The sequence below is a fragment of the Thermobia domestica genome, chromosome 10, assembly GCF_964235325.1.
Source record: "Thermobia domestica chromosome 10, izTheDome1.hap1.1, whole genome shotgun sequence".
NCBI lineage: Eukaryota > Metazoa > Arthropoda > Insecta > Zygentoma > Lepismatidae > Thermobia > Thermobia domestica.
In genome coordinates this window covers 196,978,670-197,004,845 of record NC_137463.1, presented here as the reverse complement: position 1 = coordinate 197,004,845, position 26,176 = coordinate 196,978,670, and the positions used below count along the sequence as shown (strand labels likewise).

The 26,176-nt window shown below is 35.7% G+C and overlaps 1 protein-coding gene across 1 annotated transcript in view; it reads left to right on the top strand.

Moving 5' to 3' along the window:
• LOC145661726 (chymotrypsin-like elastase family member 2A) overlaps nt 1-26,176 on the top strand; it is a 62,750-nt gene that overhangs the window by 28,928 nt on the left and 7,646 nt on the right. Inside the window, exons 5-6 of the mRNA XM_081727060.1 lie at nt 4,463-4,590; nt 20,281-20,408. Coding sequence (XP_081583186.1) covers nt 4,463-4,590; nt 20,281-20,408 — 256 coding nt within the window. The remainder of the gene's footprint in view (nt 1-4,462; nt 4,591-20,280; nt 20,409-26,176) is intronic.

Sequence of the window (26,176 nt, the reverse complement as noted above, 5' to 3'; positions counted from 1 at the left end):
AAATAACATTTCCTGAAAGAGCAATCTATGTTCTACGTACCCTACCCAAAAACGTAGGATACGTACGCTTCGTTGATATTAAATCCAAAATATATGCGAAGTTAAAATTAACTCTTTTGAAAGGCTTGTGGTTGTTTCATTCTACCTCAAAAGCAGGATATAATTAATAATAGATAGGGCACATTCATAGTGATTACTAGCTTGAAAAATGGTAATTTGACATTGAATAGAAGTAAAACTTTATGTATATACAAGTATTATATTTCATAAACTCGTACTCGTACTGCTATAAAGAAAAAACTACTTTATGGTGTCAAATGAAATAACCCAAAAGATTAAGTGAATCTTGACAAATGAAAAATCAATAGTATAGAGTAATTGCTTATGTGCCTTTTTGAAGCTTCCTCACAAAGCAGGTCAAAAAATATATTTTGAACTTAATCATGTCAACAGAAGCACAATATTTAATTTCAAAGCCACACGACTTATTCTGTACCATCTCTGGCCATCAGGAATAATGCGCATCAAAATTTATACTTGTCTGATATTCGAAAAAGAGTTAAAACTCTTAAATTATAGTTTCCTACAATATTAAACTAACTCTCTCTATGGCCTATGGAACCCAGAAATCCAATGCCGCGTTCACAAAAGCTCTCCACTGACTTATGTCCTTAGCCAACTCTCTCCGGTTTCTACTTTGTATTCCTATTTCTGCGAGATCCATCTTAAAATTGTCCTCTCATCTGCGTCTAGGTCTTGCCAATGGTCGTTTTCCGATTGGACTTCCAGTCAAGTCTTTTAATGCGTTTCTATTTTCTTCCATCCTAGCTACATGACCTGCCCACCTAAGCCTCCTAGACGTGATCACCCTAACAATGTTTGGTAAACCGTATAAATTATGTAGTTACTCGTTATGAAGTTTCCGTCATTCCCCATTCCCCTTCCTCTTGGGTCCGAATATTCGTCTCAGAATCTTGTTCTGAAAAACTTTTAGTCTATGTTCTTCCCTCAGAATAAGCGACCATGTTTTGCAACCATAGAGAAAAACAGGCACTATTATCGTTTTATATATTTTAAGCTTCAAATTTCCTGAGATAATTCGCAACGACAGGAGATTTTGAACTGAATAATAATAAGAATTTCCTAGTTTAATTCGACACTTAATTTCTTCGTGGATATGTTAATCGTTATTTTCGTCTGTTAATATTGATCCTAGATATTTGAAAGTGTCCACTTTATCAAAAGTATTATTTAATATTTTAAGGCATCCATAATTTGGCGTACTACGGTACCGACGCACTTCAATATATTTAGTTTTCTCTGCATTCATCAACAAACCCAGCCTCTCTGGAAGCGTTTAATACAACCTTTGCATTTCTTTCTATTGTTCTCTTATCATCCCTTATTAAATTTACAAAAATTTCACTACCTCACAATTTCAGTTATAAAATGTTTAAAATATTATATTTCATAAATATAACCCACTAATTTAATTTTATTTATTGTTAATCATACTGACTTTCTGATGTAAAGTACGAAACTCAGGAAGTGTTGTAGGTAGCAATTTAAACGATTTTATGTGACAGCACTGCCTTTGTAATGTTTGTTTCCGGTAGGAACTGAGTAAATCAAGTTTGGTTTATTGTGCGTAACTTTCTACTACATATCATGATAGTTTGAATCAAGTTGTAAGAAAGCTAAGTGAGCTAGGTGCCAAATCATTGTGTTTTACTGAAGGAAAAATAGAAATAATTTGAAAACAGAGACTTATAACTCTGTATATTTTGCTAATTTGCTAATTTGTCAATGCTCACCAAGAATATGTAGATACTGATGCTGATCTGTTTCACATTTCGTAAATAAAATCTTTAGATTATTTAGGTATCTATATATATAAAAGAGAACGTACAAATCCTTTGTCCGCTCATCACGCTAATACGGCTGAACCAATTTCTTTTATTTTTGGGGGGTTATTAGGATTTGGACCCTAGATGGTTTTTATCATATCACTTTAATTTTCAATTACCAGTGTCTTGAGATAATTGACCATTCAGGTGTCCATTACGTACAAATCCTTTGTTAGTTCATCATAGGTATAAAAATAAACGTATGTATATGCAACCCGCATGACCGTGTCACTCGGCGGGTTAACATAAATGACAGGCGTTATAATGGTTTTTATCATATCACTTGAAAGCGAAAAAGTAAAAATTATCTAAGTAACAAAGTTTATTGCGTTCGGGGGTGACCGCAGCGAAGCGGGGCGGGTTAACATAAATGACAGGCGATATAATGTTAACATTTACTGCAATCTTCTATGGTTTTTATCATATCACTTGAAAGCGAAAAAGTAAAAATTATCTAAGTAACAAAGTTTATTGCGTTCCGGGGTGACCGCAGCGAAGCGGGGTGAACGCTGCTAGTTTATTATACTAGAAACTGAATACCGGCAGAATTACTTGATTATGCAAGGACAAAAGGTAAATAAACTTCATTTCCCGAAAAGAAATCATTTTTAAAACTGAACAATTCAATTTAATGAGTGCAGTATATGGCCTTTAAAATTTACCAAAACTACGATATGTATTTAATTTAATGTTACCAAATGAGAATAAGATCTTATAAACGTAGAGTGAACTGAAAGTAAGCTCTTATTAAAAACTGCACCTGATTATTTTTAATCAGTGATTACAGTTACACAAATGTAAACTTTGGAAATAAAATATTACAATTACATTTACAAAGTATGAACATTTAAAATTCGGCATTTGCACTAAAATTGTTTTGCTTTTCACAAATTATTTAAATAGAAGTGATTTATTTCTACCGCATGCTCACTGTTAAATTCACGAATTCATCCCAAATACGATATCATTCTTGGCCGAGAGTTTCTGACTTGGTGTCATCAGTATTGTAATATCGTGTGTAGGTAGAGTCAATAACGGACCAGGAATCTAGACCTTCACCGATTTGTTTATAAAAATAAAATAGTCATTGTGTTTTACAAAGGTAATATATCAGAATGTTTCTTATGACCAAGGGTGAAAGAAGTAGCGTTTCATAGGGGAACTCCTTCGCTCATGGCAGGCTCGTGAGATATGGTTTGTGTTGAGGAATCTCCTTCTCTTCAAAGCAGCCTCCAGGGATGTTAGGATAGGTGGAGTCTCTTAGTCCAGTGCGACCTCCAGAGCTGTTGTGGCTTGACGATCAGTGGTCAACTGATACCTCCTTCCTCTCATGTCCCTCATTTATATTATCTCCTTAGGCGGCTCGTCCTCTTCCATCGTTTTGAACTTCGTGTCTTTCTGTTAAGTGTATTGTCTGCCCTTTTATAAACGTTAGCACGTGTCGTCCATAAACATGTGCTCATGTTGTGATGTGAGAATCCTTTCAACTTTCATTGTCCGACCTTAGAAAAGAAGTCGCTTTAGACACAACAATCATCCTTTAAAATGCTCATAGAAACTACCACAGATGTCAAAAACACAATAAATATGGGACATTGATTGGGTAACAATTGGACAAAATAAGACCAACTTTCGATTTCCATCACTATGGGCAATTTTGAGCTCCCTTAGGGCTCCGCGGTTACAGTGTTCATCTTTGGCCCGGGATCGGTCCGTGTGAGCTCATTTATATCCGAATTCTAGGTTAAGCTGTCATATAGCCTAGCTCTGGAAAGGATGCTATACCCAAAATAAAATAAAATCGAAGTAAGACACCTTTCTGCATTCACCCTCCTTCTCAGAAGAATCGATGGTAAGACCTTCTTGTACACAATACCAACAACTTCTTTTAGTAGGTTTTGTTGCTTTTTAACAGAACGATAGTAATAACTGTCTCGGTTTGCAAACCCCCTCACATAGAGCTGATTGAGTACTATTATTTATTCGGAACGTTCTTGTACTTGAATATGTATGAATACACAAGTTGACGCCATGTCGGAATAACGTCTCAAGAATGAAGATCCGAATTCCAGTTTTTTGCAAAATTCCATTCCTTTTACGTGCGTTGTACGCAAACGCCAGTAATGGATTTTCAGGAAAACAAGTGAAGTAAAATTCATAAATCCCACATCATAGCAAAGTGTAAATTTGAAATCAAAAGCAAGTTCATGAATGAGGTAATGTCGATTATTAATATTAGTAGGAGTATTTGAAGTACTATCAGCAGTAGTAGCAGTAACATATTAAGTTTGTTTTGTAAAGGCATAAGATTATTGGGTGTTTCGTAGATCTCTGTGATATAACCAAACAACTTGCTGTGAGAACATAAAATACAACTATGGCTAGTTCATCATGATTATTTTTTCGGAAGGGATGTTAATTCCTGAAGAATTAATAATTATATAGAATACATTAATAAGCAAACCAATAATACTAAACCGCACTGTGTAATTATCACGAAACTATAAATAAAATAAGGAAAAATGTAAAACTTTTCTCCATATTTATATTGGCAGGTAACTGCTGGTTTAATAAATAAGCTCGATACCGGAGAACTCATTCAGAAAAGAAGAGTGGACAAATCTTCGATCTGGATCCATGAGGATTATGGAGGGATGAATATATCTCATGTATTCGATAATGGGTAATTTTCCCCTTTTTAGAAATTACTTTCAGTAATTTCTTGTTAATTCCTAGATTTACCTGTTAGATATGCATAAGTTTTGAGAATATTAAAATTGTAATGAAGTTGTTTGTAAGTTAAGGGTTAAATTCCATTTTCCATTGTAATAATATGACGTAATATCATCTTACTTTGCATCTCTACCTGTCTCGTACCTCTAAAAGTCAAATCGGCGAGAATACATTCTACGGAAATGTGCTTTTCCGATCCATATTTCATTTTTCAGTAGCTTTTACAACTGCTGTCAATCGGAAGTAACTTATATAAAGAACGACCAGGATTTTCTGTCAGATATTTCTGCATAATACTAAAATTTGCCAAACTACTGTTGAAACAACAAAACTGTTACTAAAAGTTACAGAACTACTACTAATTTACTGATTTACTACTGTTATCAAATTACTACTCAAAGCTGATGAACTATGATACAGTTTTGCTGCGAACACCTCAATGATATAAAGTATTTCTGTAATTATAATTTGAACATATGAAAATACGAGTCATCATTATTTGAGGGAAATGTAGTAAATTTGTGGAAAGAATTTGTAATATTAATATTACCTTTACATTCTGGATCCTTTCTCTAGATGTTGCCATTACTGTTCATATACTCTGGAATATTAACCTTAAAGTTACAGTGAGAAAGCGTCAATTTATAGGACCATGGGTATGATTCAAGAAAGTAACACAAAACTTTCTCCGAGTGGTTAGCGGTTAGTGTACTCAACTTTTGCATGGGGGACCCGATTTCGATTCCCGGAGGGAGCTCGTGTGGTTCGGATTCCACGTTTATCAGTAGTCCACGTATCATATAGCCTTGCTGCTGAACAGAATGTTAAACTCAAAATCAACTCAAATCATCAACAAAACTTTCTTTGGAGTAGAAGGGACTAGAAATAAAAGAAATTTGTGAACAAAAGTAATCAAAATTTGCTGCAACATGTCCTTGAAATTCTTTGAAGGGATTCAAATTCCTTTCCAGAAAATCGTAGGGATATGTCTCACAATCATTGGAGAAACGTTCAGAAGATTCAGCTATCACTGACAAACAGTACAAGGGAAATTAATGCTCAATATTCTAGCAGAGTATTACTGAACTATAATTTAGGACACACTCACATTGCTACAAAAGGAAGAAGTAATTCGTACTTTTCAAATTTTGTCTACTCCTCGTAAATGTTCCTTTAGAATAACTGCTAAAAACTGATTGCATATGTCAACACATACGCCATTCCCCTCCAGAAATATTAATTTGGCCTTCCCTAGAAAGATATAAAATTGCCCTCCATAATGGAGTTTAAAAATAGAAACACTTTTGCTTGTATTATTTATAGAGGACACAGTTGATGGTTTGTTAAAGTAGAGAGCAAATTACACTTATGTTATATCTAAAGAAATTATATATTTTGTTCAGATTATACTTAGCATCACCATAAATTATTTTCTTTTCCTTGAAAATCATATGATGGGCACATTCCATGCCTCATAATTTAAATTAAGAGAACAAGATTAAAGCCTTAGGAAATAGACCTACATATTATCTCTGGTGAGAATAATAGAAGATATTTTACAAAAATAGGCACAGATTACATTTTTATTTCGTTTATGGCGTTTTGTATGTTGCTATTAGGATGCAGTAAACCTATTTCATGCTTAATTTGTACATTGAAGTTTGTATCGTTTCATATGAGTAAGATTTGCCTTGAAGTAACTCCTTACTCAAACAATGGGGAGCTTAAGTGGGAAGTTCTCATATGTTTGCCTGTCCCCCTCCCAAATTATACCAATGTTGAATTACCTTTTATAATATGTTAAGTGTAATAAGGTCTATCCTTGAACTTCAGTCACTGTATCTATTACTATATGGGTAGTATTACCGCCACTTGGCCTAACTTTATGATGAATTTTCCTCGACTTTCCCATGTCACACGATACGCTGTCGTCGTATCGCCCAGCTGTGGAAAGTTGAACAACCCGAAAACTCGTTCTCTTTTATGACCCCTTTTTCGGGTATATTCGTTCTCTTTTATAAACCGTTTTTTAAAGTTGATAAAAAGTATGGGGATGTACTTGTCCTCTTTTACGACTCCTTCTTTAACCCTTACTTATTATACAGAAATTACATAGGGATTACGAACACCTATCTTTGTAACACCCTATGAAGCATTTCACAGCTGATAAAACAGTGAGACCACCATTTTAACGCCTGAGTAACATATAGCACAGAATAATAAGGGTGTACTCATTCTCGTTGATGACCCCTTTTTCAACCCCTATATATAGCATAGCAGAGATTACACAACACAGGCTACAAGCATTGTTTTTAACCCATATCTAACATAGCAGAGAATACATAAGACTATGAACACATAGCAGAGAATAATGGGGGTGCATTCGTTCTCTTTTATGACCATTTGTTCAACCCGTGTTTAACATAGCATAAATTACACAAGAAAGGCTACAAGCATTGTTCTTAACAAATCAGATCTGATAAAAGCGTATGCTTTATTTTTCAAACCCTATTTAACGTAGCAGAGAATTCATAAGGAAAAGGGGAAAGAAAGGAGCGAAAGACATTGGAATAAATTAAATTTAAACGCTTAAGGATAAACAGTTTGCGGCTTTCCCCCTGCATCTGTCTTGGGTTTTTCTCCCTTTATGGGATAAATCTCTTCCAGTATCAATCGCGAACCCCATTTATAATGTTTAATTCCTTTCAAAAAAGTAACTCTTAATCCAGGCTGGATTTCAACACAGAAGCCTAAGAATAACAGACACACAAGCTGTCTACTTAGCTACACAGGCCATATCAATTATGTTCTTAAATCAGCCATTACATGCGCTATTATCAAACGTGTTAACTCAGCCATTGTCTGCGATTTACTCCAGTTCCATTCGAAGTTTGAATTGAAGACCTGAATTTCAAAACATCCCGAGTCTACTCTTTTTCTTCGTATTTTTCGTTTTCCGTTTTTTATGTTAGCATCTATGTTTCAGGGCTATTCACTTGCATAATCTGTAAGTCCAAATCAAAACTTTTTAAAAATATTCAAATTCAAAATAATTTCAGCTAAACAGATTAGCATTCCAAGTCTTGTCTTCTTGTCTTTCTTCTAAAAACAAAAAAGTACTCCGGTGGACTTGGGATGTTCGGCAATTCAGATCTTCAATTTTATTTACGGTCTTTAACCATCTTTGGTTCACAGGCTCCTTTCTTTCATAAAAAAACATTTGTTCTGTAGATTGAAAGCAAAAATGAATTAATTTATATTCTTGGGAAGTTACTGTTGCACGAACATACACATATACAGGGTGTAACAAAAAGATAAGGCAAAATTTCAGGGGTGGATTTTTTATGAGTAGACAAGCAAAATCGTTCATATGACCATATATATGAAAATGCATCATTACAGAGTTACAGCGATTGAGCCGCCTAATGCTGGAAAGAGTCACATTTAGGTCGCTCCTTAATGTGACTCAATTTAAACCTCAATAACTCATACCCTAATTAAGCTAGAAAGATAATTTTGGTATCTATGTATTTCTAAGGGACGATGCTTTCCGCTGATATGTATTTTATGCATGTGGGGGAGTACCACGGTGGACATGGGAGGGTAATTACTTGTTTGTTTTTTTGTTTTTTTTTTTTTTGTTTTTGCATCAGCATTTTGGGGATGGCATTCCTTCTCCCTTGGGGATACACTCATATAATGCATATCAGCGGAAAGCTTCATTTTTGCAGGAACAAATTCCTACTAAAATCGTCTTCCTATCTCAATTAGAGTTTGAGATATTGAGGTTTAAGTTGAGACACATTAAGGAGCGACCAGAATATGACTATTTCACACACTTAGGTGGCCCAAGGCGCGTAGTTCTGTAACGATGCATTTCCGGACAAATGGTCATCTGAACTTTTTTGCTTGTCTACCCATAAAGAATCCACCCATGAAGTTTTGCCGTACCTTTTTGTTACACCCTATATATACGAGATCCGTTTTGTAGATTTACGAAAATACGTTTTTTCCTCAGTCAATCTACAAAACGGGTCTTGAATGAGGTGTTCGCACTAGTAATGACATCCCGTAGCGTCGTTACGTAACACACACAGTATACATAAAGCTTCGAAACCAAAAATTGCAAGTTCTGCCGCAGATATTTCGGTAAGGTGTCTGCTTGTTTAGTGGGCAACCCAGGTTCATATCACGGCTGGTACGGTTTGCTTTTCTTCCCTTTCAAAATACATTTCTATGTTGGTTTGACAATAAAATTTAGTTTCTTTTCATTGTTTTATGATGTTATTTGAACCAAAGCCATTTTTGAAATCCGAAAGTCACAAAGGCCTTTTTATTTTTTGAAGTGGTGCCAGAGGTTTTGTAAAAAGGATTTCAGAATAAGTGGGAAAGGCTTGGCATTCAACTGTACCGAAGATATTGACTAATATTCCTGTCGTAGTAATTCATTACTGGAAATCATTGGGGCCCGAAGAAATTTTTCAGGGTGTCATCTCCATGGTTGCTATATTACGTCTGGTATTTAATATACGTAATTTGCTATATTACGCATACATTTTCGTGAGCAAGGGGGGAGCGGGCCCCTCCATATTTCCACAGAGCAAAAGTGGTAAAAGATAGAAAGAAACGGCTTTTTGCATTCAATTCGTCGTCAAAGTAGCTTCCTCCTTCTCCGTTAAAGCTTTGTCTAAAGAAGGAGTTGTTAAAATTAGTCATATTCTGTTTGAACGTTCATCGCCATAGAACAAAAACAGTAGCAGCTAGCGAGGAAAGTTTATTTTACAAGCGATTTAGCGTGTCAAGAGAAGATAATAATTATTGCTAACACTTTACGAAAACAGGAAGTGGTTCATATTATCTATTACATCCGATTTCAATACTTATTTCTATAGATCAAAAAGAATAAGGGATATTGAGATACGGTAATTAGCAATCATTTCATGGTCCCAAGAAAATGTTTCGCCGAAAATTCAGTGTCCCAAGAATAGTGTCTGGCAAGCTCTATTCAAACAACAGCTGATTGAAGTTAGCCATGTTCAATTCCGACGTTTATCGCTGTAGAACGAAAACGGTAACAAACAATTCTACTGCAAGAAGCAGACATTTGCAAACAATTCTACTTCCAATGGCAACATAGCATCACTATACATAGCAATCTATCAGAACTGGAAGTGATTCAATTTACTATTACTGTCGGTTTGAATACATTTAAACCCTTAACGTAATAGAATAAATACGACAGCAGATAGCGAGAAGCAGTTTTATGTAAACAAAGACGTTACTACGATGTAATTCTGACCCGCATTACTAACTCCGTTCATTATCCCGTTAGTCACTTTTGAAGTTCCTTTCCCCCACATTCGAAGCTGTCTCTCTCCGCTCCTGTTCATTTCCAGAATATACCTTATATAAAGTTTTTTACTTGTTTCGGTGAAAGGAACTTGTGGTTTCATATTTTAATATTACTTTTGGGACGCCCTGTATAATGAGTATTAACAACCAGTGTTGCGTAAGTTAACTTCAAAAGTGTAATGCGTTACAAGTTACTTTATTTTCTCTTAAAATGTAACGCGTTACTAACGCGTTACTTACCCCAAAAAGTAACTGTTACCTTACTTCGAAGGTCACGAGTTACTAACGCATTACTTTTATGTCTAAAATTTTGATTACGTGAAAAAATCTTATTACTTTAACTTTCTGTACTATTACTATTAGCACTATTATTATTATTATTATTATTATTATTATTATTATTATTATTATTATTATTATTATTATTATTATTATTATTATTATTATTATTATTATTATTATTATTATTATTGAATAATCTGAATCGCTTTATGTAGGTGTAAGAACAAATTCTTACTTGATGGCTATATGAGCATTTTCATATAACGAGACACTGAACAAAATACCATACTGCGTTACTCGTAGGAGGCCACAACAAGTCAAATCATGTGTGCAGTTTCAAGTATTCTCTTCAAGTATCCTACATATACAATATAATTATTATCAATGATACTCATACAACTTATTATTATTTATTATAACAACACTGTATGAACATGAAAGATAGGCGGTTGTCTGAATACTAGAAAACTCATTGATTGCTTACCTTGGGAGTTGTGAAGTGTAGGAGACAAGAACATTGTTCAAAAGCTTCTGTATTTGGTTTGAGGGTCTAGGATGAGTAGTCGGACTAGAGCCAAACATTGTTATAAGTTACAGGGCGCTGGCCAAATATGTTCAAAACTGCTCAGCCCGGGTTTAGAATTGTCAACAACGGCGCACATCTCATTCACTGTCTAGCCTAACCGAGAAGTGAGCCGAGAAAACAGCTCACCGAACCAGGCCGGCTAGAGCCCTTGGCTCAGTTGAGCCGAACCGAGCAGATGGCTCATCCTTCGTGGCTCCTTCGTGGCTAAGCGGTTAGCGTACGCGCCTTTGGCGTGGGAGACCCGGGTTCGATTTCCCGGGGGAGTTTACGTGATTCGGATTCCACGTTAATCAGTAAGTCCACATTTCATGTAGCCTCGCTGTTGAAATGGACGTTAAACTCAAAATCAACTCAACTCAACTCCAAACCAAGCCGGCTCGAGCCGATGGTTAACCCCAAGCTAACCGACTCGAGCCATTTGCTCAGTTCGTTATAAAAATATATTGTGGTCTCGTTATCGAGACGAGACGAGATGAGAGCCATGTCCCCTCTCGTGAGCAACACTGAAATTATTCCATATTACTGCTTACATTTCTCATCACTTTCACTTTGCATTGTAATCAGACCATGATTTCAAAACGAGTTAAAACGTGCTGAACAAACAATCAATTTATGAAATTCGGCTTGACTTGAAACTCGACGTCAAAAAGAGTGACTCGGCTCGGAACTCGAATCGAGAAAATTACCTTTGCCTCGAATTGAAACTCGACTTGAATTCGAGTCGAGTTTTAGCTCGACTCGTGCTCATCTCTATGAAAAAAATAATTGGCTGCTTATTATTATTCTGCTAAAACATTATTATATAATGTAAACATTGTTGTTATGTAAAATTAAAAATACAGAATATAGAAAACGTAGGGTATGCAAACTGATCTGAAAGAACTCCAATATTACATATCATCAACAAACTATTACATATCATCTAGCAGTACAGCAGGCCTGCTCATCAGAACACAGTTTATTCATATTAACCCCTTACTGTACATCGTTAATTATGGTACCCTCGTTTTTGATAACTATTTCCCGCTGGGACACTTCAGACACTTTACTTTTAAATTGTTCACCACCATCCTCAGCTTTTAAGAAAAGTATTCTTTGAAATGTTCGAACGGTAAAATATTTTTGTTCTCTATCTTTATAAGAACAACACCAATGAAAGTAAAATAGACTGCCGGTACTACTGCATTCGTAGTGCACGTAATGAATGTATTGATTTTGAGCTGTCAAAATCTATGACAAAATCTCCCAGGTGCTTCCAATCAGCACACGTGATTTCTTTGAGGCTGTTCTCATCTTCCAAAACGGTGTCTGCCCGTTTGGCATATTCCCGTTTTGCCTACAGACCTTCCAGCAGTTTATATCATTATCTCAATGTCATCTTATCTGTAAACAAAACTATTATTCCCGTTTCGCCTACACACACTAAACGAGAGATGTTTAGTTTTTGAGTTTTGAGGTGGGAACGTTATAAAGATACTGAAAAATATCAATATACTTACTAAATGCAAATATTCAGTTTCCAAGTTAAATCTGTAGAAATTAGTCAGTCAAAGGAATAATCAATTAAACAAACAGCAAAGAAAAGTCCAGAATTAACACTGCATAGTAATTCTTCTATTGTCTAAAATTCTCATACTAATTAATAAATATTGCAGTGAGTTTGCCTTTTCTTTAAATTGTTTTTACGTTTCTATGATTAAATCCCTCAGCTTATGTTTTTAAAATTATGAGTGTTATCATCATAGTTATGATAACACAAGGTAAATTAAGTGTTATCATAATAGTTTTAAATGCGATTCAGCAACGTTCAAATCCGTCGTTGTCTGTTATCATCATAATCACTTTAAACGTTATGCCTTGTCTCAAGGCTTATCCTGGCTCAACAATTCTATAAAATTAATAACTCCATTGAGAAAAATTTTGTATAAAAAGCAATAATTTAACTAAAATAAATTTAAAGATATTGAGATGGTAATTGGCGCCCATTCGAGCTATTCAGAGTCGTGGTAAATACTAAGGTAATTTGGAGAAATATGGACACATGGGGAGTATGGGCAATATTAAGCTTATATGTTCACAGCTCCTGACCGTAAACATGAAGAAATTCGAAATAAGAGTTGGCAACAAATGTCGAATGTAATTGTTTTACTGATGTGACTGTTTCATGCAATCATAAATTCTTTATTTCTTTATTTTTTACAGTAATATTTTTATTTGAAATATGTGGTTTCCTTTTTCTGCATATTTCTAAGAAGACATTTAAAATTTTCTATCATAAGAAGAAGATTTATGTAATTTTGTAATTTTGAAATACATGCGACAGAAATTCTTGACAAAAGTTTAGTTTCTTCTTTTATTTATACTCCATTCCTAGACACAGGCAAAACTACTTTCCTCCATTTTATTGTATCTTTAAACAAATCACGTAATGACCCATACCTTCGGTTCGGTGTTACTTGTCAGTAATAAACTTTATGATTCTGGATTCGTTTTATATTTTGCCTTTTCTACTTGTGCTGAAGTAATAAAATTAGTTCGGCGTGCGCGGGAATCAATCCGTGGATTACAAGATCTTCAAACCACCTTGCTATCGCATACTCTACGAGGAACGATGGCCAGAGCAGAGAAACTGATTTCTTTGTTCAGGAGACATACACACCTAACTCTGGCTTCGTTACCTCGATCTGTGTGCTAATTTACACAACTAACACGGTCTTCAAATTTTACACGTGATTTCACCAACAATACAAAATACACAAATTTGGAGGAATAACACAAATTACAAATAGTGATCGAACTTACAACTGTAGTCACAAGAACGATTCTATTCAAGGTGTCACCTCACCTTCCTATCTAGAAAATGATCCGAGTTCGATTCCCGACAGGAGCTTATGTGGTTCGGATTCCACCTTAATCAGTAGGTCCCGTCTCATAATGCCTTTCTGCTATAAGGGACGTTAAACTCAAAATAAACTCAACCGATCTAGAAGAGGGGTGAAACAAAATTCATTACTACTAACAGCGAAGAAATATGTATACTCCAGTTCTTGTTCTCATAAAATAATAATTCTATCTGTCAATCCATAAATGTAATATTATGTCCATATGTAAATCTAAAAAGAATCTGACATAAAGTATATCTCTTCTGTTTCTATCAATAGCTTCGACTATGTGTCTTGTTCCTTCTTTTGTCATTATAATAATAATAATAATAATAATAATAATAATAATAATAATAATAATAATAATAATAATAATAATAATAATAATAATAAGTGGACACTGTTTTCCTTAGAAACTTGCGACTTTAAGGTCTGAAGTGTAGAGTTCTGCCGACGACCACACACTGGACATTATTTACAAAAAGACCGAAAATCATTGTTTACTAACTTACTGTCTACGGTTTGAACTGCAAGAAATGATCATATTTCTTCGCGATAATGTGAATACAAAAGTGAAATGTTATGTTTCTACGCAATTTCCTTCTCTCGGATGACTGGATAATTAACAAAACACTTCTATTGTTGTAAAGAAAATAAAATGTATGTCGTCAGGGGAAATCGATCTCCGGACCGCGTGAACTTCATCCCACAGTGTTACCGATTACACCATCAAGACCTGCTTGCAAGCAAAGCGCTACGTTGAGTGATTTGTCAAAAGAGTCCAACCAGTTTACATTGCATTATATTTTTTCCTTGTTTCGTTTTTATTGCATTCACTTTTGTTTTTCCTACAATACACAAAAAAGCAAATACATTTTTCGTCACCATGCCTAGGAATACCGTTTTAACTAATCAGCAAATAGGAAGCAACTGGCGAGATGATTTGGAGTAATGTGCAGTATTTTATTTTCATAGCAGCAAGGGACAAGATACTATCCCGCGGAAAACATGCATAAATTTGTTTGATAGAAAGTACTCTCGTGTTGGATTCCCTTTAAGATTCAATTAAAATTTTACTTTAACTAGAATTTATTCTCATTAATCATCCGTCTCTTTTGGCCTAAATGACATAAATATTGAGAAAAAGTGTATGGGAAAAAATGTTGAAGACTATGCATATAGAAGTCAGAAGCCAGTGTTTTGTAAGCAATTGAGAAAATAATAGAAAGACAGGAAAGAAAATCTCCTAAGAACTGAAAATGAACAATGTTTTAGAATTCATGCTTAATTTGAATCAACATATTAAATTCAATTTAATATACATATTACACACAAAATTCGCTACTTGACTTCGAAAACACGAAAAATGGTAGGTATTTTTAAACATTAAACATAACACCTCCGACCGTGTTCAGAAATGTCGGTTTTAAGTGGAGAATAGGGATATTTTGTATTATTTTTGCTCAATACTTAAGAACGATGACATCGAGTTTGTCTTGTCATCACAGCAAAATGGATGAAGCACTTGAAATAATATTTTAATACATTGTATTTAGCATTTTGTATAGTCGGGTTTCTAGAATTCATTAACGCATATATCATAAAAGGAAGAGATGAACATAAATACCTTCCGCCTTATGCACAGTCGTTTTGACGTATGATTAGCGTCATACTAAATCGCTGACTACTTCAAGAAACATGTTAGTCGAGCCCTTTAGTAAGGCACCAATCATGCGTCAGAACGACTCTGCATAAGGCCCCTTATTTTCAAATATGTGAGCCCATCTTCCTTTGTCCTTAAAAATCCGCTTTTGAGGGGAAAAGGGAACAAACTCTAAATACGCGGTCAATATGTAAAAGTGACATCGTGATTGTCTGTCCGATCATCACGGAAATCGAATGAACTGTTTGAAATGAATATTTGAAAACATTTAGTAGTTGTAAGAAAATGATTAGCTGACGTCTACTGGAAACTTGACAAAACTTCACAAATATATGATGAATTAATATTTTACTCGTAGTTAAGAATGGCTACTTTATTGGTTAAAGGGAAAACCAAAAATGCCTCGAGCAGGAATCGAACACAGGAACCTTTGCAGTGAGACGTGGATCTTTCTAACTCTGCTGTAAAAAAGCTGTATCCTGATATCTCCTGTTCTTTTGAACTATGGAAAAAAGAATTGAAATAGGAAGTAATAGTTAACTTGAACCACTTCCTGTTCCGGTACGATGTTGACAATAATTATGGTATGTTGCCTTGAGACGCAAAATCGTTTGGATAAAAATGTTCTCGCTATCTGTTACTGTTTCCATTCTATGGCGAGGAGAGTTTAAACAGAATATAGCTAATTTTAACAAATTCTGCTTTGATCAAAGCTTCCACAAAGAAGGAGACGATTGTATTCTATTGTCTTGAGACGATTAATTGATTGCAGAAAGAAACGTTTTAATATCTTTTACCATTTTTGCTCTACGGAAATCAGTATTGGATCCTTAAGTACCAATAAATATGAATAATTTCCAGCTTTGGTAGAGTTATATGGATAGTAACGATATGTTTGTTGAGAAGCAGAATCGTCTGCTTAAAACTGCTTCTCGCTATTTGCTGCCGTTTTATTCTATATCGATAAATGTTGAAACCGCTATTGAAACCAGAAGTTATAGTAAATCCTAACTACAGCCGAACTTAATAAAGTACTGCAGATAGTCACGATATGTTGTCTTTAGATTCTAACTCGTTAGCAGAATCCACTTCTCACTATCCGTTATCACTTTCTTTATATATCGATAAACGTTGAAAACGAAAATAGCTAATTTGAACCAACTCCAGTTTGAGTAGAAAGTTAACGGATGAAATAAAATGTATTCTTTGGACACTGAATTAATTGCAAAAGACTACATCTTGAGGTTTACTATTTCTATTAGGCGGAAATTGGAAATTGAAACCGGAGGTAATAGTAAAATTCAACCATTTATGGTTTCGGTAGAATATTTTGGATGCTCATGATGTCTCTAGATGTTAACTCGTTTCCAAAAATCACTTCTCGCTATGTTTCCGTTTCATGCTATAACGATAAAAGTTGAAACTGTTGTTGAAACCTGATGTAATAATAAGCTTAAACCATTTTCAATTTTAGTAGAGTATTGTGAATGACCATGATATGTTGCCTATACACGCGCAATTGTTTACAAAAAAGAAGTCTCCTCCCTGTATGTTGCCGTTTTCATCTATGGGGTAAATGTTAGAATCGGAAATTGCTAATTTGAACCGCTTCTGGCTTGAATATAGAGTTAACGGACGAGATGCAATCTATTCAATGGCAGAAAACCATTTCTCTATATGACTTACTGTCTTTGCTTTGGTACCTGTCGACAAACAGACGGATGAAACCACTCTATAAGATTTCCGACTTTTATGCACAGCATAGTTTGGAAGCTTAAAACCTGTCTTTCGTTCCATAAATATTATTAATACTAACATATCAATAATACCTTCTGTAAAATTTTAAAAAATAGCCGTGAAATTTAATCCAGATTGGAAGTAGTTGTGGAAACCACTTGTTATAACAGATTTGTGGGTGTTCAGATAAAACCAACATAATCTTTCTATTTTACAGCTGGTGAGTAATGCATAGGTCATTTCTACTGTATATCAACTTCACCGACCAAAACGACTCATTACTTCGTGAAAAGACATTTGTTGATTCTTCAAGGTCAATAACAAAATAGCTAATACCAGGAGTACAAGCGACCCATTACTTCGATAGAAGAAGCAGATTCAACAGACGTGTTTACGTATGAAAGACTAATGCTCTCCGGCACTTAGTAGAAGGCTTAACTGGGTCGAAGCAACATAGGCGAAAGAACGCTGTTTGTTCTATTTGTTGTGGGTATGAAACACGAGTTTGCTTGTGTGACTGTCTGTAAGCAGCCTGGAGATCTGTGAGGGAGCGTGTACCGGACATGTAATAATATTAGAAAATGTCTTATATTTGTGTCGAGTTTTTAGTTTTCACGGTGAATGAGATCAATGGTGACACTTCCATTAGCAATGACTTTGAAAACCGGCTACCATTGTGTGCGAGCAGGGTTCACCGGGAGGAGTGGTGTTAACGAGACAGGTAAAATTAATCGAAAATCACCTATATTTGTGTCAAATCCATTGTTTCCGCGGTCGCTGAAATCAATGGTGACACTTCCATTAGCAATGTATCAAAATCGAATACCATTGTATGCGAGCCGGGGTTACCGAGGGGAAAGGTGTACCGAATCGCGTAAAAATAATCCAAAATGACCTATATTCGTGTCAAATCCTTACTTTTCACGGTCGCTGAGTTGAATGGTGATTCTTCCAGAGGCGTTGACTTCTAAATACAGCTCCCATCGCCTGGGGGCTAGAGACGTTCTTTTTAAATTTCGAACCAGAGGGTCTCAAGGGTCATTTACCGGGATATGTAAAAGTAGTAGAAAATTACCGATATTTTTTGTTTCGTTGTTCAGTTTGTTTACATAGATATGTTAGCTTTCCCATGCGCAAAGTGATTATTTCAGCTAGTTATTATTACATGCAAGAAATAAATTATTATTAATATACAGGGTGGCCCAAAAGTAGGTATACGGTACTGTACTGATCAGCTCATTGCTTTTTATATAATTTCTTATTTTTATCCATCAGGTAGACTTAGTTTTTTATTATTTGTTTTTAATATGTTTTTACTTACATCTTAAGCTCAGAAGAGCCGAAGCAAATAAACTCTTAAACTAGAATGTTATAGTTGATCACTACAAAGGTATATAACTATTTTTGTACTACGTGAACCTATAGGAGTGTATTTTGAAAGAAAGAAACAAAAGTGTAAAGATACATAACCGTATTTTACTTTATATAATTTATCCTAAACCGCGGTCACTATTCTAAGATAATGTAGGAACAAAGTTATTTTTTGAAAGAGAAAAGTTCCCCTGTCAGAACTTGTTTACTCCAGACGCCGAAGCGTTAACCAGAGTTGGAGTGGGTCAGTGGGTCGATGGGTCAAGTGGGTCGAGTTTTCTGAGTGGAACATGGGTCAACAGCATGTGACTCACTGCGATCGACCACCCACCATTACACACTGCGACCCACCACCCACCATGACCCACTGGGACCCACCACCCACCATGACCCACTCCGCTCACTGCATTGTAAACAGCATCTTCTGAACAGCACATTCTTTTCACCCTCGACTCTAGCCATAGAAACTAAAAACTAAAAAGAAGAACATTGAAGAAGCAGTTGAGGTTAAATTTATATCATGGCATTCAAGGTATCTAATATCAAGGACTGCCTAATATCAACATTAGGCAGTCAACTAATATCGATCATTTTCGATTATTTTTAGAAATCAATCCTATATATAGAAAATGCCCTCCCCCCCCCCCGAACAAAAGAGTATTTTAAAAAATGATATTGAGATTAGGGCCCAACTATGTCATTTCAGTTGACTTTGCAATTTGATCATGATGATCACACATACATATTTGCATTCAATTTTTCATATAATAATTCATACATTATAGGTGATTTAATTTTTTTCAAATAGTTAGCTCCTCTAAAAGCCCTCAGGCTGTGTCTGAAAAGTCAAGAAGTAAGTCCTATTGCTATTATTACAATTTCAAATATGATCAATTGCCTGAAGTTCTGCAGATTTATCAAGTGGTTGTTTCTCTAAGTGTTGCTCTCAGATAGTAATACTTTTCCCTTCAAGGGGAGGAATATCTTGGCATGTTATGTTTTCGTGCATGTATTTGCTGCCATGTTGCTTGTCTACATATTAGACATACAGCGAAACTATTCCGCTACTGGAAAAATTTATCATTTCTTACATATCCAACCTCCAGGTTCTAAAGTTCGTGGCTTTACCTTGTCTAAACATCGGTTTATCACTTTTAGCAAATATTTTCGGCTTGTTGTTAATTGATAACAGTTCATTTAATTAATATTTTCTTGTTTAACAGATATCAGTCCTCCCTTAAGTGCATTATATTTATCACTTATGTCACTGAACAGAATTAACACCTGATATCGTTTATTCTTCACCTCACCACAGCAATTATGCCCACTATTACTTGATAGAAGAAATGGTCTATCTTCTAAATTTTTATTTTAACTTGAACACAGCATCAGAGTTTACACCTTGGTCTCCTTTCCGAGATCTAATATTCTTCATCACTGTAGAAGTAATGGCTCTATTGTCACCTAGATCTCTAATGCAATTTTGGGATTTATACATTGATATAAACTGTATAATTCAGAAAATATATATAATACTCAATGCGTCCAAATTTTAGGCAATTCTTTAGGTAAAATATGTTTTACGTAAGCAGTATACTAATATGAACTGCTTACAAAAAAAATGGATTGAGACACAATGTACACGCATCGTCAGTCGATCATATCTTGAATAATAATAATAATAATAATAATAATAATAATAATAATAATAATAATAATAATAATAATAATAATAATAATAATAATAGAAATTTGCTTTTTTAATAGGAGCTCATTTAATGTGACTGGTGTCTTATTAAAGGATATAGCTGTAATGAAGATGCCCAAGCCTTTTCAACTTAATAAATTTGTGAATGTTATAAAGCTACCTCCTGAAAAAGAAATCAAGTTACCAGGTACTGTCATCTATATTTTAATTCTTCAAATATACGGTATATTTTAATATTGATTATTTCAAAGACCTCTTTTATGTTCCGCAAAAACTTGAAAGTGTGTTCGTGTGTACACTTTGTATTTAGTTTAGTATGCACAATTAAGAAACAATGTGTTAAATGGGTTTTAAAAGTTACATGAGCAAGATATATAATTTAACTTATTACCTTTATAAATGTTACATCCAAAATAAATAAGTATCTAATGTTCTAAATTTATATTTTAATTCATTAAGCTATGGGTTATATTTTCAGAATTAACTCAAAATGCGATAGAATATTCAATACCAACTAGAATTTCATGCTAAGTTAGTGCATAAAGAAATATGAGAACTTTAATATTTCGCTGAAAGCAGCAAAGTACGCTTCCATATATATACAGGGTGGTCGTGCATGAATGTCTGAAAATTCGGGAGATGAATCTACAGGTAAAAACAAGCAAAAAATGTCATATGAACATTGGGTGAATGCGGCTTCTTTTGGACGCTAGAGGCGTCTGAAATGTCACCTTCCGAGGCGGTAATTTGCAATATCTCAAGAACGGAGAGAAATAAGAATGTCGGGTCAAAACATATCAAAGGAAACCCGATCCGAAGAATCCAATTATGCATAAGTAATGGCGAAACAGTGGCGGCGCTAGAGGGGGGCACAAAGAAAGTGAATGAAACATGGAGAAAAGTGAACAATTTACAATGAAAAATTGTAGGAGGGGATGTTACTTGGAACATACAACAACAAATGTTAATGAACAAAGGCAACAACGACTAGTCTGTAGGGACATTATGGGAGGCGAATTGTAGGAATACAGTATCTTTCTACTGGTGAGAAATAGGAATGTCGGGTCAAAAGATATCAAAGGAAATCCCATCCGAAGAATCCAATTATGCACACGTACTGCGGAATAGTGGCGGCGTATGGGAGCTGCAAAGAAACTGTTAAACACTCTTAGTGATGAAACGTGCAGATCGTAAAAAGCACGTATGGAAGATGAGACCCAGTGTACTGTAAAAACAAGAGGTATTGTAGTTACCATGGTCAACATAATGCCATTCTATAGCAGCTGTTCAATATGTCCTCCTTGTTCTTCGAGACAGTCAGTTACACGATCGCGTAAGGATTCTCTGACTGGTGCCAATATCGCTGGCGTTTGCCGTAATGTGGCAAATGCAGCACATACACGCTGGCGAAGATCTTCAACATCATGCAGGGGCCGTGTATACAGAGACTCTTCACGTAACCCCACAGAAAAAATCTAGGGGATTCAGGTCGGGTGAACGTGGGGGCCATGCTTGTCTTCCACCACGACCTATCCACCTGCGTGGAAATGTTTTGTTCAGATATGCACGAATGGTGTGGCATGAGTGGGCAGGGGCGCCATCATGCATAAACCATAGACTGTCGTGTCCTCAGTGGCACATCTTCAAGCAGAATAGGTAGGTTCTGAGTCAGAAACTGGAGATACGATATTGCGTTCAATCGCTGTGGTAAGAAGTGTGGTCCCACAACGTTGTCGCCAATAATACCAGCCCACATATGCAATTGGAAACGCTGTTGTGCTTCGTCTCTACAATTGCATGCGGGTTGTTGAGTGCCCATCGATGGTCATTGTGGAAATTTGTGATGCCATCCCGTGTGAATAATGCCTCATCCGAGAACAATACCTGTGTTAGAAAGGCTGGTGATACACGGCAGTGGCGGTATAACCAACGACAGAAACGTCGTCGGGTTTCATAGTCACCATCGTATAACGCATGCGTTCGTTGTACGTGGTATGGTCTGAGATTATTATTAGGCAAGATGCTTAGCACGACTTGATGCGAAACGTGTTCCTGCCTTGCTATTCGTCGGGTACTAATACTCGGGTTCCGGGTCACATGTCGGAGTACCCTCTCTTCCAGTGGGGGTGTAAGAACGCGTCGTCGTCTCGGAATGTCTGTGTTGGGAAGGAATGACCCAGTGTCCCGCAATCGCTGATGAATACGAATAAACATCCCCGGTGCTGGAATTTGTCGATCTGGGTAGCGTTCCGCATATAACCTACGTGCTTCTTCTGCATTACCTTCCGCTAAGCCGTACATCAAATGCATATCTGCTATTTCGGCGTTAGTGTATATTACCCTATTCATTGTGGTGCATTACACATAGCACTTGTCTGTCCCGCGCTTGTCAACATCAACACTGTTTCACACGACACAAAGTAAACCACATTCACATACACATGGATCACCAGCCCTGCCTGTAGAGTTTAGCACTAAAACGCTTGTGCTGTTACTGTCATTGCCCCATTCAGTACGAATGAACTGTGCGCCGTCTTCTGCACCTTCGATGCGAACGCTCTCGTTACCCACGCTTTCACTAATCCTATAACTAACTCTACTACGCGACGCTCTGCACGCCCCCTTGTTCCACCTACTGTAGCTATACGCCCTCTGTCATCGGACATGCATCATACAGTACACCTAGAGTTGTATTCCTTGTTTCCTGATTGCTTTCAAATAGTTGTGTTTTTCACCAATTTCAACTTTCTCCGCGTTTCATTCACTTTCTTTGTGCTCCCCCTGGCGCCGCCACTGTTTCGCCATCATTTATACATAATTGGATTCTTCAGATGGGATTTCCTTTGATATCTTTTGACCTGACATTCCTATTTCTCACCAGTAGAAAGATACTGTATTCCTACAATCCGCCTCACATAATGTCCCTACAGACTAGTCGTTGTTGCCTTTGTTCATTAACATTTGTTGTTGTATGTTCCAAGTAACATCCCCTCCTACAATTTTTCATTGTAAATTGTTCACTTTTCTCCATGTTTCATTCACTTTCTTTGTGCCCCCCTCTAGCGCCGCCACTGTTTCGCCATTAATTATGCATAATTGGATTCTTCGGATCGGGTTTCCTTTGATATGTTTTGACCCGACATTCGTATTTCTCTCCGTTCTTGAGATATTGCAAATTACCGCCTCGGAAGGTGACATTTCAGACGCCTCTAGCGTCCAAACGAAGCCGCATTCACCCGATGTTCATATGACATTTTTTGCTTGTTTTTACCTGTAGATTCATCTCCCGAATTTTCCGACATTCATGCACGACCACCCTGTATATATATATATATATATATATATATATATATATATATATATATATATATATATATATATATATATATATATATGATATCTTTGAGTTTTACGTCCCACGCCTATGCCGGGTAGGTTAAAGGGGACGGTATATATATATATATGTTCTCTTGCTGTGTATTTCAACTGGCGTTCTGTCAAATAGCACTGTTGTGAGTACACGAGTTTCAGACTTTATTATAGTGGGTTTCAAAGCTAAACCAACTTGTCTTATCAGCAGTGAAACTGTCATATGGTTTTTAGCGGCCACGTGCGGTTTGTCAACCAGTTGGATGTTGCCGGTATTATAAAAGCTTCGCCGCTCTCCCTTTCGCCAGGGTAAACAATGAAGTCTCGAACTATTCTTTCTGAGTGTTGCAAACCAATAAGCAGGTAAATAAAACAAGAATAACCGTTAAAATAGGAATAAATGCGTACAGGTATTCAACAAATAATTTTCTCTCCTTTTAATATAATAATAATAATAATAATAATAATAATAATAATAATAATAATAATAATAATAATAATAATAATAATAATAATAATAATAATATGATCGTTTTTTTCCGAGCCGTTTCGGGTTACTGTGCAATTTCGGCAATGCTCGGAAAATACAGTAGAATCTATCCTGGACCGCCCGTCGGACTGATATTGTATTTTTACCCGTATGAATCGGATTTGCCCGATTGAACCGTATGAATAGGGTTGGCCTAATAACCCTGTTTTTATGAAAACAAGCTTAGTTTGTCATGATTGTAAATAATGTGTTGTTTCACTTTATTATGGTAACACAAATTGTTCTAATTATCATATACGAACTCAAAACGAGTCTACCGGGTCAAACGGTCCAAACAGGCGAAACACGGGTCAAACGGGTTTATCAGGTCTAAGGATCGAGTAAACCAAACGCAATGGAAAATGGGGAGGGTACTATTTACCTGAAAAGTTCAAGCACTAATTATATGTTAAAATCATACTTAAGAGCTCTAATTGTTTGCATTCACTTTTTTCTTTCTTTCTTTTTTCTTTTTTCTTTTTTTTTTAGTTAGCCGACCAACGAACTTGCGGATACATAAATATAAATGCTCAAATCTAAATTATTCCACTATATTAGTGCAATGAGCATGAATGTGACTTACTATTAGGAGTTAGCGTGTTGTACTAATGTTAGTCTTTTATAAATAGCATTATTATTATTATTATTATTATTATTATTATTATTATTATTATTATTATTATTATTATTATTATTATTATTCGACAGGCCATCTGTCAATAATGACAATTTAAACGTCTTTTCCTTTAAAAAAAAGTTATTAGAAAGCATTCTATTAAATACCTAAATCCTCATATTCATTAATGTATGCAGGTTAATATCTGAGTAATAAAGCTATCATTATTAATTTCCTGTGTAGTATCCTAATTTGTAGTTTGTCCAGTTTGTATCACCCAGTAACGTGATGAATCACATTAGAAAGAAACTGATCAATTATTGGCCTGTTTAACTATACCATAAAGTTAGAAATAATGTACTTACGAGCAGAGCAAGCGAACAGGCGGTATCTTGATTAAGCCTGTTACTATTATTATTATTATTAGCAATAATAATAGGCTTAATGATAACTAAATTCCTGGCGCAACAGCTCTTAGAAGATCTGGACTTACGGCACTCATTCCTGTGGGGTGCTGTGTTGTCAGTGAATCGGCTACCCTCATTATTAATGCTTGCTTTCTGGACTGCAGTTCGCTACTTTTTTCTTTCAAGTAGCTTCCAATTGTCCTCACGACGCTGGGTGGACGCCGCAGCGCCAACACCGTCTGATAAGTACGAATAGTCACACCTATATTTCCTCTGACCAGACCTAGGACTGCTTGACTTTGCTGATCTCATGGGGAGTAATATTCGAGTGTGGCTAGGACGTTGGTAATAAAATAATAATTATGCATATTGAAATAGTGAGAAAATTAGCTAGGAAATATAGATAAGTAGTAAACTGACTCCCTGGAGCTACGGGCCATGAGGGGCTGTGCCTGCCCAATGTCGCAATACAACAAGCATCAGTTACGCACTGAAAATATTCGAGATAAAAAGATCTCGGTTTTTAAACTGTGTTGCTATTCCTTTATGCAGTGCTCTTAGATCTATGAAAGTATACCCCGCATACTCCCCCTCTTCTATTTAGAGCATTGTCTTTACGTCATTTATGGAAAAAACATAATGCAAAGGCTTGGATCGGGAGTAAGGAAGATTTGCTCTATTCGAAAACATTTACATACTTCTGACATAATTAACATCAAAGTAATTTGTGTTTTAAGCTGAACAAAGTAGAATGAATTAGCTTTCATATATTGTCACATGATGTGGGCTGATTGCAAAGCCTAGCTACCGAAATATACGTTCTTCAATCACGCTGTAAAAGCTACAGATGCCAGACGGAACAAACGTTGTACGATGCTACTATGATAACCGTAATGGGGTTAGCCATACTGAGAGCTTTATACAGTTCTACCTGGGTTGGAGCGGCAACGAAGAAACGTACTTACAATGAACGATTTATGGTAGGGACAAGTAAACCCTTAGATCTTGACCTTTGAGGAAAAAATTGGTTATGT